The sequence below is a fragment of the Schistocerca piceifrons genome, chromosome 2 (assembly GCF_021461385.2).
Source record: "Schistocerca piceifrons isolate TAMUIC-IGC-003096 chromosome 2, iqSchPice1.1, whole genome shotgun sequence".
NCBI classification, from domain to species: domain Eukaryota; kingdom Metazoa; phylum Arthropoda; class Insecta; order Orthoptera; family Acrididae; genus Schistocerca; species Schistocerca piceifrons.
Window position 1 is genome coordinate 699186603 of NC_060139.1, and position 20615 is coordinate 699207217.

The 20615-nt window shown below is 39.5% G+C and overlaps 1 protein-coding gene across 1 annotated transcript in view; it reads right to left on the bottom strand.

Moving 5' to 3' along the window:
* Positions 1 to 597: 597 nt before the first annotated feature.
* Positions 598 to 20615, bottom strand: part of LOC124776978 (heterogeneous nuclear ribonucleoprotein U-like protein 1) — a 127269-nt gene continuing 107251 nt past the window's right edge. The window contains exons 14-17 of the mRNA XM_047252218.1: positions 19854 to 20067; positions 11439 to 11577; positions 8317 to 8522; positions 598 to 2809 (exon numbers count right to left, since the gene is read on the bottom strand). Coding sequence (XP_047108174.1) covers positions 2690 to 2809; positions 8317 to 8522; positions 11439 to 11577; positions 19854 to 20067 — 679 coding nt within the window. The 3' untranslated portion in view covers positions 598 to 2689. The remainder of the gene's footprint in view (positions 2810 to 8316; positions 8523 to 11438; positions 11578 to 19853; positions 20068 to 20615) is intronic.

Genomic DNA, 20615 nt, shown 5'->3' on the forward strand with positions numbered 1-20615 from the left:
AACATCAGGAATCAAAATAAACAATATCTCTGATATCATCAACTTTCCTACTATATGACTGAAATCTAAACAGTGTAGATGCTGTTTTGATACTCATGATCTGTGCTGGAACTGTCACACTCAAATAATATTGGTGTAGTCAAGGTGTCACACTTCAGTTTTCCACTCTTATATCTTCCTGGTCATCTTAGTATACAGCAGTTTATCTTCAGTAAATCACTACTGTAGCCACCAGAGTGTACATTTGGGTGCCTGTGTGTTAGTGTACTATTGCTACTCCACACATCAATCTGCTACACTTGACTGGTTGCTTTTCCTGTATCTTACATAAATCAGCACTTACCACATAAGGAGCACACACTGAAGTAAGACTTTCAGTTTTAACAATTTCTGCCACACTGTTCTCTCTCTCTCTCTCTGTGAACACACACACACACACACACACACACACACACACACACACACACACACACACACAATAACCAATCACTCAAAATCAAGGTCACGCATTTTTCATGTGCTGAAACTTGACTAAAGCAATTACAAAACTACTTAAATTTCTTGCAGAATAATAATTAATGTCACAAAAGCAGAACATTTATGAGAATTTTGATTTTTATTGATTTGTACAATGTACAATAATTTTAAGTGCTTCGATACAGATATCACTTTAAGAATAGCTATGACAAGAAAGAGAAAATAGATGTGCCAGGAATGCCTTTTTTTTCTTCTCTCAACATCCAACATATCACCAGTAGTTGGATGAAGTGTCTGCTGCAATACTGTGTAAACTAAGATCACATTTTAAAACTTCATATGTAGTGACAATAGTTGCAAGATTATTACATCACTAAATTATGGCATCAGCAACAATTAAATTCAAAATTAACATGAAATGTGGAAAAGTCAGTAATATAAAATGTTATTGCAGGAAACAGTTTTGGCAATGTTTTAAATCAACTTCATGAGAAGGTCCAACAACTTTAACACAAAAATTCTTGCAGAAAAAAAGAAAAAGCAGTTGCCTGCCACAGGCTGCAGTAAGGCAAACACCAATGTTGTTTACCTTAGCTTCTGAGGCCTACAGTTTTGATTAATCAAGACACAAAACTGGAATGAGAATGCAAACAAAACTGACGATCGGAGCATAATGTACAATACTGGAACACTAGGCAATTAATAATTGCCCAGCAACTTTCACCTTTTCTTCTTAAGCATTAAGTATGACCAATTTTACTCCAGCATGAAAGACCTTTTACTAGTAATGATTTATAGTAAACACGAAGCAAAGATTTGTTAACAGATGCACTGCTGTCATATGGGTGAAAGAAAATATTTAATTCCTTGTAATGTGAAAACAAAACTTGTTTTCAGAAGGAGAGGAAAAAAGCAAGAGGAAGGAAATACTGTTTTTGTACTGGCAAGTATTTCTCACTGAAATTACTTTCAAGATACCGTCAAGAACATTAATGGGAAAGTACAATAATTTTGAGTGCATGTTTTTGGAATGTGCAAAGAAATAAATTCAGCAATATTCTTGATCTCTATTACCTATCGAAATTGAAATGTGTTGTGTGTCACGCAGCTTGTATGTGTATGAGAAAGTTATAATTTATGTACCTTTTTAAAATTATACTTAATTCATTGAGTGTGGCACCATATTGGCATCATTGCCACCAAACTGAAAACAGCAATTCAAAAACGATCAAAAAAGCAAAATGCTTGAAACACACACTACTGCGATGGCAGCGAAGTGAATAAATTAACCAGAAATAACAACAGTACTGACTAGTTTACATTGCACACACAACAGCCAATCTGAGTTGACCTCTCCAATGGAACAGTCGATGGTTAGTAAGGAGCGTGAATTGCAAGAAATGTAGGAAATTACATTTTCATTTTGCAAGTGAATAGATGTTACTTAACTTCACAAACTACACTGCTGTTAAAACTAAAGTTACAAGAAACAATGAAATATCTCATGTATCACACTAAGTGCTTCTCCCTTCACCACTGAAATCAATCAGTTTCTTTTGAGTGGCAGATAGTTAATGATTACTTTTTGTAAGCCTTCCCTACTGACATGTCAAAATTATCAGGTTACACGAGGAGGACAATGCTCTTTTCAGATCACACATTTTCACATAACAGAATTCAACTGCCAATTTCTCTAGAACACCACTAGAAAATTTTTGAAAAACACTCTCACAATCGGCAGTGCGATGTTTTCAGATGTATTTTACTTGGGTAATACTGGAGTAGAAAAATTAATATTACACTATGGATGATGCCTGAAATAGCTATGCATATCTTATTGTACTTTATCCGAATTAAAATGATATTTAATGAGTTCCAATAAAATTGAATTTTCAAAATGAATTGCACACCACTATACGTAATGGTCATGGTAATTATACGTACATTTATTCTTTTCTCACATTCACATAAATCTGGTAATTTCATTGTAACACAAAATACAATAATGAACTACAAGAGCTTACTGTCAGAAAATACTTTCTTCAGTTTTACATGTACTCTTAAAACTACTGAGCTATGAAGCACTGTCTGTCATACCTCAAAATCAAAAATGCTTTAACACTGTGTACTTGTGTATCTAGTGTCAAGTCTGCTTTGTAACACTTGTCTCCTGCTCACATCTAAAAAACTGATTTCATTTTGAATATGACATTTACTTAGGGTAGCCCCCACCAGGTGCTACATGCTGACTGGATCCATAATTGTAACCCTGTCCATATCCCTGCCATGTCCCTTGCTGCTGAGCAGGACCACCATAGGAGTCTGTATTCGTCTGCATAAACAATAAAAGAATGCGTTAAGTATTATGTAACAAAAATGAAATTGTTTATTCTGAAATATTACATCATCTTAAAATTAAGACACTAATCACAATTCAAATTGTAACATTATGCCTATGGCAAAAAAATGTTTTTATGTTCATGCATCTCTAAAAACCAACAGGCAAAATGTGGATGCACTATTTCAAAAGTTGGTATTACTTCAAATTCAACAATTAGAGCAACTTCAAAGCACACAGAACATATCTGCAAAACAATGCATTTAAAGAGATGAACTACATTTTGATTTTTGAGAGAGATCTTTGAACCATTCATCATGCAGTACAGCACATACTTTAAATAATGTCTGCGTAAAGCTAGAATCTTTGAATACAATACTCCTTGCTATTACACAGAATGCACAAAATGTTGCATCTAGACTAACTCCACTGCAGCAACAACAGGACACACACAATATCTTTAATGACATCAGCTCAGATCCCCCTATCATTTGAAATAGATAATTTGGCAGCTCACCAGGCTCATTTCAGCATTGTGTAGTACCCACAAGGTGAAGTGCTTTCCTGAACAACAAATCTCTTTCCAAACTATGATTTCATCTCCGTTATTGGGTTAAGAATTATTTGCATTTTGATAAATTCTTAATGTTGACCACTTATTTTGAGCTTAAGATATTGTCTACTAGTATACTATTAGTATACACCATTTGGATGACAACACCAATGCTAAAAAGTCTTGCAAAAGACTAATGAAACAAAAAAACAATCAATTACTGATAAAATTATTTAATTAAATAGTTAGAAAATCTACTCACGAAACGGTGGCATATAAAATTCTTGCGTGTGTGTTCTGCTGTCGCTTGGCGAATAGATTTTTTATCTATTCAATTAAAAGACTAATGAAGTATCACACCTTTCTTTAGCACAAACACCACTGGAAAGCTTTTGTTTCCTAAAGTCTTTAAGTGTGGCCATGCAGAAACTACAGCTGCAGGAGCATAATACTTTTGCAGAATTTTATCATGTACATACAATCATCTCTCCACACAATCCTGCTAACAATCACAGCAATTATTTATGCAATAAAGCCTTTTCTTAAAAGTGCTGTTTATTACAGAGGTAGGCAAAGGTAAATACGAGTCAGAAGGTTTATTGGTGATTACTCTGCATGAAAATATGAAGAAATGGCTTTGCCAGTCACTTTACTAAAGGCCGCTGCAGCCTTTTTACAAGAACAAGTCTATCAAGACTGTTTAATGACTATCCCCTGTACCCATCCACTTCCACTTCAGGACCACCACTGATAAGTCTTGCAACAAAGGCAGAACATCTGAAACCACACATGGTTTACTAACTTACACATGTTCGCTGCACTTCTTTTCAATCAAACATCTTCCTTTCCTGTGTAAATCAATGAAGTGCAGGAAACTGACTTTATTATAGATGTGGGGGACATTTATGTTCAGCCGTCAATTTTTCCCTGCCAGCAGAAAGCTCAGTCACTAGCAGTGGCCCATGTGCAGCAAGATAAACAACAGCAACATGAAAGCTGATGTTTTAAATTTCACATTTAAAAAATAATTCATGCGAGAGGACCATAGAGACATACCATCATTTCAGAGCTGCACAGATTACAAACAAAGGGACCTCCCTGGCAGGCTCCACAGCTAGGATCCATAAAATTACAGACTCCCAAACGCGAGTTTGTTGCAGAATCTGTGAGCATTTTCTACATTTGATTATGGCAAGTTTCCTTCAGACAGAAAAATCTCCTGTCCACGAATTAGCATCTATTTTTAAAGCACTTGTCTGACACTCAGATTCCATATTGCTAGATTTTTGGGAAGCACCAATACAGGGACACACTGTGGACTTAATTGAGGTCCAAGCTTATAGAAAAGTTCTTAGAAATGTCTCTGTAAGGTTTTTTACCTAATAGAAACAAGCATGTACTGCTGGGTAGCAAGTGTTCATCAGAGTTAGAGATGTCATTAAGAGTGCCCCAGGGAAGTGTGATAAGACCATTACTCTCTCTATATACATAAACAATCTGACATACAGGGTGAAGAGCAATCCGATCAAGTGTCAATGAGACTGTAGTGTACAGGGAAGTTTTATTGCTGAGTGACTTAACAAGATACAGCAGGACTTTGACAGTATTTCTATTCAGTGTGATGAATGATAGCTTTCTCTAAATGTAGAGAAACTTAAGTTAATTCAGACAAGTTGGCAAACAATTCTGTGATGTTCGAACACACATTTTCGGTGTCATACTTGCCACAGTCACATTTCTTAAATATCTAGGCGCAATGCTATGAAGTGACACAAAGTGAAATAGGCACATGAGAACTGTAATAGTGAAGGTAAATGGTTGACTTTGGCTTACTGAGAGAATTATAGGAAAGTGCAGCGCATCTGTAAGAGATGATCATGCATAGAACACTTATGTGAGTCCTTCTCGAGTACTACTCTGTGTTTGGAATCCACACCAGGTTGGATTAAAGGAAGACACTGAAGCAATTCAGAGCCATGCCACTACTTTTGTTACTAGTAGGTTTGATTGACAAGTGTTACGGAAATGTTTCGTGAACTACAATTGGAATCCCTGGAGGGAAGATGTTATTTTAAAAGAACACTATTAACAAAATTTAGAGAACCAGCATTTGCATCTGACTGCAGAGTGATTCTACTGCTGCTAACATACATCTTGTGCAAGGACTGTGAAGATGAGGTAAGAGAAATTAGGACCTGTACAGAGGCAGACAGACTGTCTTCTTTCCCTCAATCCGGTTGAGAGGAGAACAGGAAATGTGACTACTAGTAATGGGCCAAGATATCCTCTCCAACACACACCATATGGTGGCTTACTGAATAATATGTACTGTAGATGAGCGAGGATAAGTAGTGAGCACTCATTGGATTTCAATATTTTATTAAATAACAGATAAAATTGAACAGCGATATTGCATCAAATTAAAAAAAGGTGGGGGACACCTCACCCCAGCAGAAATCATTTCCAAGATTAAACAGACTTGCAGTGACGATGCTGTGAGCTATTCACAGATAATGGAGTGGTACACACATTTCAAAGAAGGCCACCCACTGAACCACGTAGAGGCAGACCCTAAACCATACAAAAAGCAGAGCCATTGAACAAGCATATGTTTTTGGTCATGAAAGACTGTTGTATCACAGTAAAAAGCCTTGCAAATGATGTGGGAAACCGCTTGATTACTACATTCAAATTTGACCAACCATTTCTGCATGAGGAGTCTCTCTGAAGTACGTAACGAAACTGTTGACAATGAAGCAGAACCAACATCAGAAAATTGGAAAAGACAATGTAGACAGTAAATCCCATTCTGTGTGACTTGGCTATTTTCCAAGCTGAAATACCCCTGAAAGGAACTTGATTACAGTCAAAAAAAGACATCATGCAGAATGCAATGGCCTGACAGATCGACATTCCAAACGATGGATTAACAATGGCAGGAGTGATGGGAGAAGAGTGCGCGTTTTCAAGGAGACTACTTTGAAAGTGATTGGATTCTGTATCTTCAAATCAATAAATGTGTTTCTACTAAGCAGAAGTTGAATACGTTTTGAACATATCTCGTGTACAGGAATGACCATCACTAAAATGATTGAACAAACAACCACCACCACCACCACCACCACCACCACCACCACCACCACCACCACAGTATTTTCATCCTCCTATTTTATTTTATTACTCTTATATTTATAGTTCTCTCTCTGTTTTTAGCTGTACTATTAATTTACATTTAATTTCATTTCCTCTTATCTTTTTATCTCATTCTATCCTATTACCTTTGGACTGAGGCATAGTGTAGAATATATATGGGGTGAGGATAGCTCACCAAACCACAACTGTCCAGTGACATCGTTGTAACTGTTTACATTTTGTGCCAAGACAATAACTTTAATATTACACATTTATTCTGTATTCACACTTTCTTTTGTTAGTAACACCAATTACAAGTAACTGTTGCTGTTACCAATGCAAATCTAAATATGTAAAAGGAGTTACTTTTCATTGTTGTACCACAAAGCCAATTGACTTTGGAGACACTGTATAATGAGGTGACAAAACTCATCGGATAGTGATACGCACATATACAGATGACAGTAGTACCATGTACGCAAAGTATAAAATGGCATTGCAACTGCCATCTGTACTCAGGTGATTCATGCGAAAAGATTTCTGTTGTGGCTAGATCACAGAAATTAAAAGACTTTCCTCAAGGAATGATAGTTTGAGCTACACGCATGGGACATTCCATTTCGGAAATCGTTGGGGAATTCAATTTTCCAAGATCTACAATGTCGAGAGTGTGCCAAGAACACCAAATTTCAGGCATAACCTTTCTCCACAGACAATCCAGTGGCCGATAACCCTTATGACTGACAGCAGCAGCATTTGAGTAGTGTTGGCAGTGCTAGCAGACCAGCAACATTGCGTGAAATTACCGCAGGCATCTATGATGAATGTATCAGTTTGGACAGTGTGTCAAAATTTGGCATTAATGGGCTGTATCAGAAGATAACCAATGCAGATGCCTTTGCTAACAGCATGATATCACCTGCAGCGTCTCTCCTGGGCTCATGGCTGTATAACGGTTGGACCTAGATAACTGGGAAAACTATGGCTTGGTAATATGAGTCCCAATTGCAGTTGGTAAAAGCTGATAGTAGGGTTCAAGTGTGGTACAGACCTTACAATGCCATGGATCCAAATTGTCAAAAAGGCACTGTGCAAGCTGGTGCTGCCACCATAATGGTGGGGGCTGTGTTTACGTGGAATGAACTGGGTCCTCTGGACCAACTGAACTCATTGCATAACTGGAAATGGTTATGTTCAGCTACTCAAACTATATGCAGCCAATCAACGGTGGAATTTTTATTATCTACAATGGGCCATGACACTGGGCCACAATAGTTCGCAGTTGGTTTGAACATTCTGGAGAATTCAAGTGAATGATCTGGCCACCCAGAGCATGTGACAAATCTCACAGAACATTTATGGGACATAATGAAGAGACCAGTTCGTGCACAAAATCCTGCACCAGTAACACTTTTTCAGTTATGGACAGCTATACAGGCAGCATGATTCAATATGTTTGCAGGGGACTTCTGACAAGTTGTTTATTCCATGCCATGTGAAATTGCTGCACTATGCCAGAGGCTCCAAACGATGTTAGGCGGTACCCCATGACTTTAGTGTAGGTTTTCTCTATTTTCAACTGTCTTCTCTACAGATGGCTATCTCATCCTGGGGTCTTAGCAACCTTCCCTCCTTTTTAAACTCACCCATCTTGTTTTGTTTCCTACATCAGAAAGGAAGTAATAAGTTCTGGAAACTAGGAATAGTTTTTTTCCTCTTTTAAATGTGTATAGGCAGTACAAAAATTTTGCTTCCTGAAATATTGGCCAGCTTTTGTATAAAATTTTAAAGTTGAAAATAAGAGCTTTAATTTTACCTGTCCCCATCCTTGATTGCTGGAACCATAACCTTGATTATAGTACTGTTGTTGATTCCAATTGTATGGTGTAGTGCTTCCATAACCCTGCTGTGAATAGCTTTGTTGACCGTATCCTGACTGCTGCTGTTGTGGAGGCTGTTGTTGATGCTGCTGTTGTGACTGCTGTTGCTGGTGGTGTGGTTGCTGTTGCTGCTGCCCATAACCTAATAATAAACACAGAAAATTTTCTTAACATGCCACAAACTATGGTATTGGGCAGTTACTCTCTATAATTTCTTGATTACAGTGAAACAAGTCAGCTTAACAAGGGTATAACACTAGTACAGAACTGGAACAAAACTTACGTATTTTATGGAAAGCTTGCCTGGAGTTTTCCCTACTTTTAATGGGACAAAGAGCAAATGGGTAAGAAAACTGGTGGAAGAATGTAAAGAAATGCAGGTCAATAACACAGGATCTTTTGAGGAGAGGGAGAGCAGTTTCTCCACCTTGCAGTACAATTAAAATAAAGTGCGACTTTTGACAGTTACCGTATTTACTCTAATTTAAGCCGCACCTTTTTTCCGGTTTTTGTAATCCAAAAAACCGGCTGCGGCTTACAATCGAGTGCAAAGCAAGCGGAAGTTCTTAAAAATGTTGGTAGGTGCCGCCACAACTAACTTCTGCCGTCGAATATATGTAGCGCTACACAGGCATGCTTTGTAGGCACAAAGATAAATACTGGCGCCAAAACCTCTGCGTCAGTTTTTTTTTTTAAAAAAAAGAAAGAAAGAAAGAGAGAGAGAGAGAGAGAGAGAGAGAGAGAGAGAGAGAGAGAGAGAGAGAGGCGGAGACGAGCTTTTTTTTCCTCCGCCCCGAGTAACGACCACTGCATTTTCATACATTATCCAATGAAGTAAACACAAATTTCGTATTGTTCATCTTCGAATGTAGCAACATTTCAATGTACTACGAAAATCCGACTGGTAAGACTGTTTGGGATGTTTGTCAATATGGCCAACTCTACGTTCTGAATTTTTCCCTACCTGTGAGAAGAGGTGGTTGCTAATAGGAACTTGATGATATGTGAATCACATGCAGTATTCTCTTCACCATAAGAATAATACGAATATAAACATTTTGCCATGTATCCTTTCGTGTTTGCTGCTATCTCATTTAAATCCTGTCTGCCCAATAAACTACGAAACTAGCGTGAGACAACAGCAAACGCGGAAGAATATACTTATCGTGTCATGTTTATATTCGTATTATTCTTATGCGTAATAGTAATACAGTCAGAAATGAAGCACGGCAACTGAAAAATCTAAGACGACTAATTTCTGTGCAGAATTTGATGTACTAAAGAAGCGGCCGCAAAGATTTTCGAACAGAGAAAAATTTTCGCTAAACTCTCATTCAGAACATCCTCTATCATTTGGTTCTTGTTGATCATTATCAAAGAAAGCAGCAGTGTAAGTAACAACAAATAAACAAATAGCAGTCTCTTGCCATTGTTTCGCTAATGAGACGATTCCTCTCTCTCTCTCTCTCTCTCTCTCTCTCTCTCTCTCTAACTGTAAGCGGCGGTAGCGCGCACAAAAGCAAGCCATGCCGCGAGCAGCAACAGGCCGTAAACACGCACTATCAGAATGCGACAAACAAGGCATGACACAGTACAGTAATGCATTTTCAGCTTAGAGTGACGTAAACACCTATAACAAAGAAAACGGCACTTATCAGATCAAAGCAAAATAAGCAAATCGATTCAAACCAGACGAAGCATGTGAAAAAGGAAGGGTACCCGTATAAATATGGACGGAGCGCCTGACTCATAGCAATGGCTACCTGGTATAGCTTAACTGCTAAGCTTACGACTTGAACCGAACTACTGTAGCTGTATCGTCATACATTCGACCTAAATTGTGTCTCATATTACAATGGACCAACTTTGTTTCGATTTGGAGGTGCGGCCTAAAACTTTTCTCCCCCCTTGAATTTCGAGTCTCAAATTTCAGGTGCGGTTTAGATTCGGGAATTTTTTTTATTCCTTTATTTCGAGTCTCATTTTTCAGGTGCAGCTTACATTTGAGGGCGGCTTAGATTCGAGTAAATACGGTATGCACTGAGTGAGTGGAGGTCAGTGTTGTTACCATCATGTGTGCAGTATATCATGCCCACTTTGGTGCACAAATTAGCTGTCAGTGAAGCATTGTTAAATAACAAATGAAAATACCAAGTAGGAAACTTCTACATTAACCACGCATATTAATAAAATATTCACTGACATGTAATTTGAGTCTAAGGGAAGGATCATATCTTCCTCCGACACAAAACTGGCGTTGGAGCTGACAGGAATTACAGAATCTTCCATTTCTTCTCCTGGAAAACCTTGCAGCATCAGTGTGACTGACTACTGTACAGAACTAGAAACCTTTCACGTGGTGTAACGTTAACAATAGCTGCTTTTGTTAGCATTTGCAATTTACTGAGTTTAAACTATTTTGTTTCTATCCAAGTCACTTTTCACCTAGGTCTAATTATGTTCAAGACTACTAAAATTACAAGGTATTCTGCCATATTGTATTATGCACTTTATCCATAGCCAGATTGTTGACATGGAAGCATCTTTTCTTTGCATGCACTATTTTACAACTTCTTCTCTTCTGCTGATTTATTAAAAGTGCAGCACGAAACTCTTCTTACCATAACTTAGCAGCACTTGACAAATCATTTTCAAAGTCAGTCATAATAATCTGACATAATTAACCTGATGACAGGTTCTTGGTATCATTGATATCAAACTGTCCAGATACATGAAGTTCTATCAGGGAGAAAAAACGTGTCAAAGGTAATACAATGTCAAAATTTTGTTTGGACCATGGATCTTTAGCTTGCTCTTCCAAAAGAAGCCATCAATCCCACTTTTTTGTCACTGATTACTCACATTTACTACCTGAATTGATGTTCAGCCCCAACAAAAATTGAAAGCATCCGACTGTAATAGCTTGTCAAGACTACAAATAGGACTGCAAAACTAGACACAGCACTGATGATTGTACTATACTGGTGGGAAGTAGACCAATGAAACAATGCCAAAGTAACGAACATTTCCAATAAATATATACAATATTTTTATTTACCTTTCCAGCTCTGCTGGGTGTTTTGTTGTCCCCAGCTTTGCTGATTATAATTCTGGCCCCAGCCTCCACCTGAGCTGCCACTACTGCTTACATTACTAGGTGTGGCCCCACTTCCTTGGTTGTAATTCCCCCAACCTCCCTGTGAAAACAGAACAGTGATTATTTGATATATTCACAAGTCTAATTCAGTGAAATACTGAATTTCTGACTTTGCTGAACTCTACATGTAACAAATATTTTATGAAACATATTCAACTATACAAAAGTGATGCAAGTCAAATTAACAAGTGCAGTGACTTCTAGTTGGAAAAGAAATGAAAGGTTTAACTGACAAATGGACATCATCTGTCACAGGGCCTACCACTGTATTAGAGTTTACGGAGCCCTCCATTGTTTTCACTTCATTATGTGCTACATAGACAATTTTTTGTCACAACTCCAAGCTTTTGAAGCAACATGTTCCTTTGTAAAAGTAAAGAAGGAGGAAGGGAAATATCAGGGGAGGTAAGACAGATAACGTTGCCATGGACCACTCTGAATCCAGGTTAAGGGCTACATGTGACACAGGAGTATGAAAGGCAGCAAAGATACAGGAAAATGCATCAGACTGAGATGACAAAAATCATGTATTGGTAAACACCGCCTCCAGAGCAGTTTAAAACATTATCTCTGAAAATAAAAGCAGCTCTCCAAGTTAACTAAGAAGCAGTTCAATTGCCTGCCAACAGTCAAAGAATCTGGAAGATCATGGTGGGCAAGCCTAGAGGTAGGAGGGGTAAATTCCATCAGGATATGTGCCACTTTCCTTAAGACTCCTCAACGACAATAGCGAGTGGCTTACTAGAAGATAAAATAACTTATGGGTATCACTTATGTAGAGGCAACATAGGACAGTGGATTCCTTCTTCCTTCAGGGACGAAAAGCATGGAGATCATTAGAGGAAGCAGTAGCTAACCAGATGATCTATCTCCAAGTGAGTTTACACCCGCAGAACTGTGTCAAGACCATCAAAGCAAATGCTGTACAAGTAATGTGAGCAATAGCCTGGACACTGTTGGTTGAGTCACTGAAAAATTAAAATATAATTGAGAAAGGCATGTTTAATAAAACGTAGTTTTTTTAGCAGAGCTGATAGTCCTACACAAACCCAGCGTTGAATGTTGTTCCTGACCAGCAGAGGATGGAAAGCACATCTCCTGTCCCTGGGTTTAGCATCATCAACGAAAATGATGGTAGCCCCTGATACTCCTTAAGAACTGTGGAACAGATGCCTTAACATGCTGGAGCCAATGAACTTTAGATCCTTGAAACAAGAGTGGTCCTATTCGTTGTCTGGGTACTCACCAAGAAGGAGTGCATGGGAAAGCACAATCAACACAATCTAAGGAGGGTAGACGATAGTCCTAGCAGAGGGTCTAGGAGAGTAGACGATAGTCCTAGCAGAGGGTCTAGGAGAGTAGACGATAGTCCTAGCAGAGGGTCTAGGAGAGTAGACGATAGTCCTAGCAGAGGGTCTAGGAGAGTAGACGATAGTCCTAGCAGAGGGTCTAGGAGAGTAGACGATAGTCCTAGCAGAGGGTCTAGGAGAGTAGACGATAGTCCTAGCAGAGGGTCTAGGAGAGTAGACGATAGTCCTAGCAGAGGGTCTAGGAGAGTAGACGATAGTCCTAGCAGAGGGTCTAGGAGAGTAGACGATAGTCCTAGCAGAGGGTCTAGGAGAGTAGACGATAGTCCTAGCAGAGGGTCTAGGAGAGTAGACGATAGTCCTAGCAGAGGGTCTAGGAGAGTAGACGATAGTCCTAGCAGAGGGTCTAGGAGAGTAGACGATAGACCTAGCAGAGGGTCTAGGAGAGTAGACGATAGACCTAGCAGAGGGTCTAGGAGAGTAGACGATAGACCTAGCAGAGGGTCTAGGAGAGTAGACGATAGACCTAGCAGAGGGTCTAGGAGAGTAGACGATAGACCTAGCAGAGGGTCTAGGAGAGTAGACGATAGACCTAGCAGAGGGTCTAGGAGAGTAGACGATAGACCTAGCAGAGGGTCTAGGAGAGTAGACGATAGACCTAGCAGAGGGTCTTGAGGCACATTTCAACTGGTAATCCCACCCTATTGAGTGTCAAGCGGTCAACAGCCCTTGCATTAAAAAGAATAGGATATATCAGATGATTAGGCAATTGTTCGATGGTTATTGTGAAAATGACCAAGAGTTGTTATCGCCTAAACCGAAGACTTAAGAGCCACACTTCACTGAAGAGCAGGTATACAGGACTAGTCTAACTCTACAATAATGTACTGTGTACAATAACTTCAAAGCCAAAGAGTGCAACAGTTCACTTAATGTGACAGTCAACATATATTTTAGTACGTAACTATAAGATCCAGATAGCAGTGGACTATGAATGCAGATTACATCGGAAGTGCAAATCGAAGTTGGCAGAACAGTTTTTCATAGATCAGCGATTGTTCTCTAATTGTTCTACAGCTGCGTAACATTTAGCTGTTTGGTTCAGTTGATGAAAGTTATTGAATGCGATGTACAGTGTGTTTAGATGTTCCATTTGGCTTTAAATTATGGTGCTTTCAATTGTGTGGCATGTTTTTCTCATTGAACATGTGTTTCAACAACGCAATATATACAGAAATTTAGTACAAGGAAGCATTTGATGAAAAATGCCCAGAAAAAGCTGTACCTAATCATGATGCAGTTTGTCGACTTTTTGAGAAATTTCAAGAAACAGGCTCAGGGTTACATGCTAAACACAATGTAATACCACCCAAACCTATGCACAGAAGTAGCTGGATATTTCTGACTCAGCAGCAAAATCACTGAGCAAGTTGCCACACGAAAGTTATCAGGCATGCAACCATGCATAAAGCAACTGGGCAAACACTGAAATTTCTTCCATATGAAATGACAATAATGCAAGAACAGAAAACGCAGAAATTGAAAAGTGAATACCCTACTGCAAATGGTTTAACTCTTATTGAGAAGAACACCACTGATATTCTTGATGTCACCTTCTAGACAGACAAGGCCTGGTTCCAACCCTCTGGTTGTGTTAACACACCAAAAACAATTATGGTCAAAGAAGAATCCTCATGCTGTGCTTGAATTATCACAAAATTTCTAGTGTAGTTAGCAATATTCAGATGGCCCATTATTGGATATTAATTTTTTAAAGTAAATGTAAACAGTGAATATTATTGTTTCATGGTCCTCGATTTCATTGTTCAACTTAAGACCAAATCAACTACTGATAGTTTCAACACAGTGGTGTTCCTGCACACACAGCTAACACTACACTTCGTCCCAAACAGTATTGTGAGAACTTTCTCCCTAAGGTTAACTCTTCAGTTCAATCAATAAAATACAACAAGAGCCTTGACGTGGCATGATACGGGATGTTTGGGAAATTGGCGTGCAGTCACCATATGTTGGGAGTCTGAACTGCATAAGTTTAGTGGAAAACACTTTCCGCAGATCTGATTGTGATATGCTTCTCGCGTACGCAGTTTAATCAGTTTTTAGGTCACATAACATTCATAGGCAATTGTGATATGTTACGTATTTTGCTACATCTCGAAAAATCTATGGCCCCTCTTTCACTAGACCACATCCACCACAATTTTGCTCTGGGGAGTAGCAAAATACGTAACATATCACAATTGCCTATGAATGTTATGTGACTTAAAAACTGATTAAACTGCGTACGCGAGAAGCATATCACAATCAGATCTGCGGAAAGTGTTTTCCACTAAACTTATGCAGTTCAGACTCCCAACATATGGTGACTGCACGCCAATTTCCCAAACATCCCGTATCATGCCACATCAAGGCTCTTGTTGTATTTTATTGATTGAACTGAAGAGTTAACCTTAGGGAGATATGCCATGGTACTATTACAGAGTGATGAATATATGCTATGTACATTGTGCCTACAAGAACTGAAGAATCTGTTGTAGGCCTAATCTTTTGAAGTAATAATATTGCAGTGCACATGCTAAAGTGACAATAATTTCAGCTGGACGAGATTTACAAAGGGTGATGATTACTCCCTGAAAATACTATAACCTCCGACACATTTGAAACAAGAATTCACATGCCATGATACAGGTTAATCCATAACTCGTAGTGAGATTATGGTTTTAGTCAGCTTCAACATCTTAACCGAACAAAATTTTACTGGTGATATGAAGATTTTTCAAATCTTTAAATGAACTTTAAACGGTAGGTCCAAAATCATACACAACGTCGATTGTGTAACAACTCAGCTTGCAGTAATTGTTCAAAGTGACGACAGAAGATCTCAATGCATGTACTGCAACGGTGCATGCAATTCTGCTGCACTCTCACAAAGCTACTGGATGTCAGTTTTACAATGCAACAGATAGTAGGTGGTAAACAGTGTACAGTCCTGACCACCAGACAGACATACTGTATACAGCTTAGCACATAGAACGTGTCTCATGTGATGTCATTTGGCATCGCACTGACACATTAATCTGTGGCACATGCAAATCACTGTGCCTGGTGTCAGTTGTCCATTGCATTCAAGCAGCTTGAATTGTGTCCATGGTGAGATGTGTTACCGTGTACAGTGCGTGGTGCATAGTCAAAGGTGGAACATTACTCATCACAGGATTTGGCAGACATGAATTTAATGTACTGTGCGCCAGGATGTCGTGCCTGTAAAGTGACACGAATATACAGAGAAAGCTTTCCCAACAGGCTTCTTTCTAACATGGATACCACCGCCCACCCAGTAATAAGCACTCATCAACTTGCAGTGAAAAGCACACTTTGAAACATACAGTGTGGGGAGTATACTGGTGGGAAAGGTATTACACCCCTATCAAAGAATGTGTGCAAGCACTGGGACCAACAATTTTGGGTCCCATGTACACTTCTGTCAATGGATTATCCACCTCAGAGCTGAAATGCCATATTTTGTGCAATTTTATGGAGGCCTCATTTAACCATGATGGTGTTTTCAACTGCCATGTCTGGATTGAGGACAATACTCATGCCAACCATATCAGAGGCCATCAGCAACAATTCTTTGTCAATGTATGGGTGGGTGTTGTCCATCATCAGCTAACAGGACCTTTATAATTTTCAAGAATTGGTGCACATCGAAGTTGCGGACCCACTGCGAGTGATATATATCGAATGTTCGACTGTCGAGTCTCTAAGCAAGAAATACGGATGCTGCTTTATACTTTGACAGCGGAACATTGGCCGATAGCAGTAAAATAATATGTAAAGGGAGATTGCCCAGAAAGTAATGCACCACATTCTTTTCTTCAACAATTCTTTATTGAACATAATGAGAATTACACACACGAAAGAATGGAGCTTTATCTACACACACTATTTTACGACGTAATCTCCACCCCATTCTATGGCCTTCCTCCAGTGCAAAACAAGGGCATGTATGCCCTCTGGCTACCAATCCTTGTCCTGGAGGTGGACCAATGCTTCACTGTCATTGTCCTCAAAATATCTTCCTTTAATGGCAAATGACATCAGCTAGCTGCAACGGGTCAGGTGTGACAGCTGTGGATGGTCTCCCCAATTGCCGCAGATTGTGGAGCTCCACCGAACAGCCTTCTGATGACCTCACCCTCTGTGCCCAACAACTAATTTAACTTCTGTTGACAGCAGATGCTCCATAGACTTTGCACAAGCATTTGTGAATATTCCCCACACTTTCTTTCTCTGCAGTGAGAAATTCAATGACTGCAAGTTGCTTGTAATGTACATCACCTACATACACTATTTGGAAACTGTCCTGCAGCTGCACTACCTGTCAGAAGTGATGGAAACCTAACGCACTCACTCACAAGACTTCAAATAATGCATATGTACTGTTTCGCATTCGTAGCACTGCTTTTGCCTGAGAAAAAAAAATGTGGTGCATTACTTTCTGGGCAACCCTCATATAAAACCAGCCGCCTTTAGACAGTGAGCACATGAAGCATGCTCTTGTTTTGTTTTCTGAAAAAGGGTTTGGCTGAAAACCCAATATCTTTTTGTTGTGTCTGGCTGAAACTCAATGTTTCATCTTCACGGTGAGTAGTGAAACTATTGTTTTCATAATATTGTTGATTTCCAATCTGGACTTCCCATTGCTTAGAAAGTAATTTGTATTAGGCACCCCTGTTCTACAACACCTGGAAGCTGCCTAGTAAACATCCATTATAATTTTATTGTGGGCTTGACAGCCAAATTGGCAACAAATTGCTCAGTGTGAGCTCGGAACCTAAAGTGATTAACACACACATGCACATTCACCCAAGTAGGCATGCCTCACGAACAGATGACTGCTACCTCCAGCCAATGTTGCTAGAATGCAACTGTCATGAAGAATGGAAGCAGCAATCTGGAGTGGGGTGGGGATGGGGGAAGCTAGGAAGGTAAGGGTGGGGGGAGGAATGCTATCGGACAGTGTACATGTCTGATGTGTGCAGATACTAGATAGCAGCAGGGCAAGCTTGCCAAGCACAATGGGGAGAAGGGAGAGGCTGTAGGGAAGCTATGAAGATTAGTTGCCACAGAGACATTTACAAAATCGAATTGTAGATACATGGAGCAGATGCACCCAGTCTACAGAAACTGTGTATTTCTAATAGAAAACTGGCAATATGAATACTCGGGCAATGCTGAGTTTGCAGCTTGCACCAACATAAAACATTGTGTAATAATTTCTGCAGATCTGGTATACGATATGGCTGCTTTCACAGACAGCCCAGTCTTTGATGGGGTAGGGTAGGTTAGCCTGTGACAAGACTGGAATCTGATGTGATGAGTGCAGGGACTGGGTAGATCTTACACCTGGTTCTTCCATAGAGATATTATCTCTGTGGCATTGGAATGGCATTAGAAGTGGCTCAGGGACAGAAGAGGACACTGTGGAGGTTGGGTGGGTAGAGGCTGGGTGGGCAACAGAACACCACTTTAGGAGGGATGGGAAGGACCTCAGGTAAGCTGCCCCTCATATCAGGGAATAGCGACAGGTAATCAAAGCTCTGACAATGTATGTGGTTCAGTTGTTATAGCCTGGGATACTCCCTTTGCAGGTGGTTCTAGGGGTGGTGGGAGAATTGGGGATGTGTGTAGGGATATTGCATGGGAAATCTGCACTAGGACTGGTGGAAAGGCCTGCTTGTGAAGGCCTTTGTGTGACCTTCAGTATACTGTGCAAGGGAGTTCTTGTCACTTCAGATAAGCCTTTCCCTACTGGCCAGGTTGTATGGGCGAGATCTTTTGGTGTAAAACAAATGACAGCTATCGAAATGCACATACTGTTCGTGGTTGGTGGGTTTAATGTGGACACAGGTGTGGATGAAGCAATCAGAGAGTAGGTGGCAGAGTGGGTTGAGGAGGACCAGATGAAGCAGATGGGAGAGAAAGTGTTGAGCTTGTGAAGGAAAGAAGGAGGGAGTCGTGGTCCAGAGTCCACATCATGAAGATACCATGAATGAACATTATACAGACCAGGGGATTGGGAGGCTCTGAAGGTTTCCTCTAGATACTCCCTTAACAGGTTGGCATAACAACCCTCACACCCATGATCTTGCCACTAACACTACCCATCCCAACATCCTTCACAGACTCCAAACCTACAACCTCATTCCTTATAAACCTTAATAACTGTAAGGTAGTGTACAAATACTTCTCTGAGGAAAGATATAAATACAAATACAAAACACAGCCATGGGTACCTGCATGGCAGCATTTCTTTAGAGCAGCGTGCACTTGTTAAAAATACTTTCTAGTAGCTGTTACACCACAGGCAGAATGGAGAGGTGTCAGAAAATAAATCATGATTCTGAAAGTAGACACTGTACAGGAAACAATATAAACTAACAATCAAATTTCACTATTGTATTACTAGCACTAATGTCTGGCTGTTTCCTGTTCTTCCTTGGTTTACTCTTCATTGTAGAGTCCATACTGTAAATATACTCTAGTCACAGCTGCACTGTACACTCCAGCCACTGCTACACCACTTCTCGCCACTGTAAAATCAATAATTATGCTATTTATTTGGGGAAAAATTATCATCATCCATTACTGCTTGTTTTAATAGCAGTGGAGCCTTTATATTGAACAGCAATGAGAAATCACAATATATGTTTGCTCTTGAAATTTTAAATTCTGATACAGTGCAATAAACATTGACCTACTTATAATAGCCCATAAATATTAACTCAGAGGCATTACATGAAAATACTTTTAACTTACAACCACAGTGCAAGGAAAGAATACTTACAACTGTGACGTCATAATGCCAAGTATTTAGCTTTTGAGAAGTTTTAGTTTTGAAACAACTTTAATCCCATCCAATCTATTTAACAATTACACACATACAAATTTGCCAACTTAACAGATAAGGCAGAAAAGAACTTACTTTGCCACCAGAACTCTGGCTGCGGTTCTGATTCCCACTTGGACGATTACGATCATAGCCACCACGTCCTGAATCACTTCTACCACCTCTGCCACCACCATGACTGCTACCACCGCTTCCGCCACCGCCGCCACCACCTCTCCAGCTACTACCACCATGACTGCTACCAGTACTTCCTCCACCTCCACTACGGTAGCCTCCAGAATGTTGCTGCCTACAATAATAATAATAATAATAATAGGAAGATTTATGAAAACAATGTCTACTAATTAAAATTTTTAAATGCAAGTTTCTGGTGCTGTCCACTTTGCAGCAGCTCTAAATAAATTACAGTAGTTAAAAAAAAGAAGTCTCTTCATGCTACACACGATGTGCAGCATGCAAAAGGTGTTATTTTGAACTACTGTAATTTTTAAATGGTGGTCCAAATACAAGGGTATCTGACATCATGGCAGCATCACAGGGGATTTTGCTTTGGAGTAAAATTGCAATGCCACCCAGCAAAGTTGGTACAAGGAATGCCAAATACAACTGAGTGTCAAACAATTATCAAATTTTGAAACTTGATCTTCTCCCAATGTACGGAATATTCAAATAACTTACAAGAATTCAGCCAGGTAGCACTGTTGACCACACAATAATATTCAAGGCACAAACTGAGCAAAGACTGTTTTGCACGGCAACTGACACCTTTGCAGAAAAAAAAAAAAAAAAACACACTGTAAATGACTAGTGACACCTATGCTTCTATTAGTATAGTAA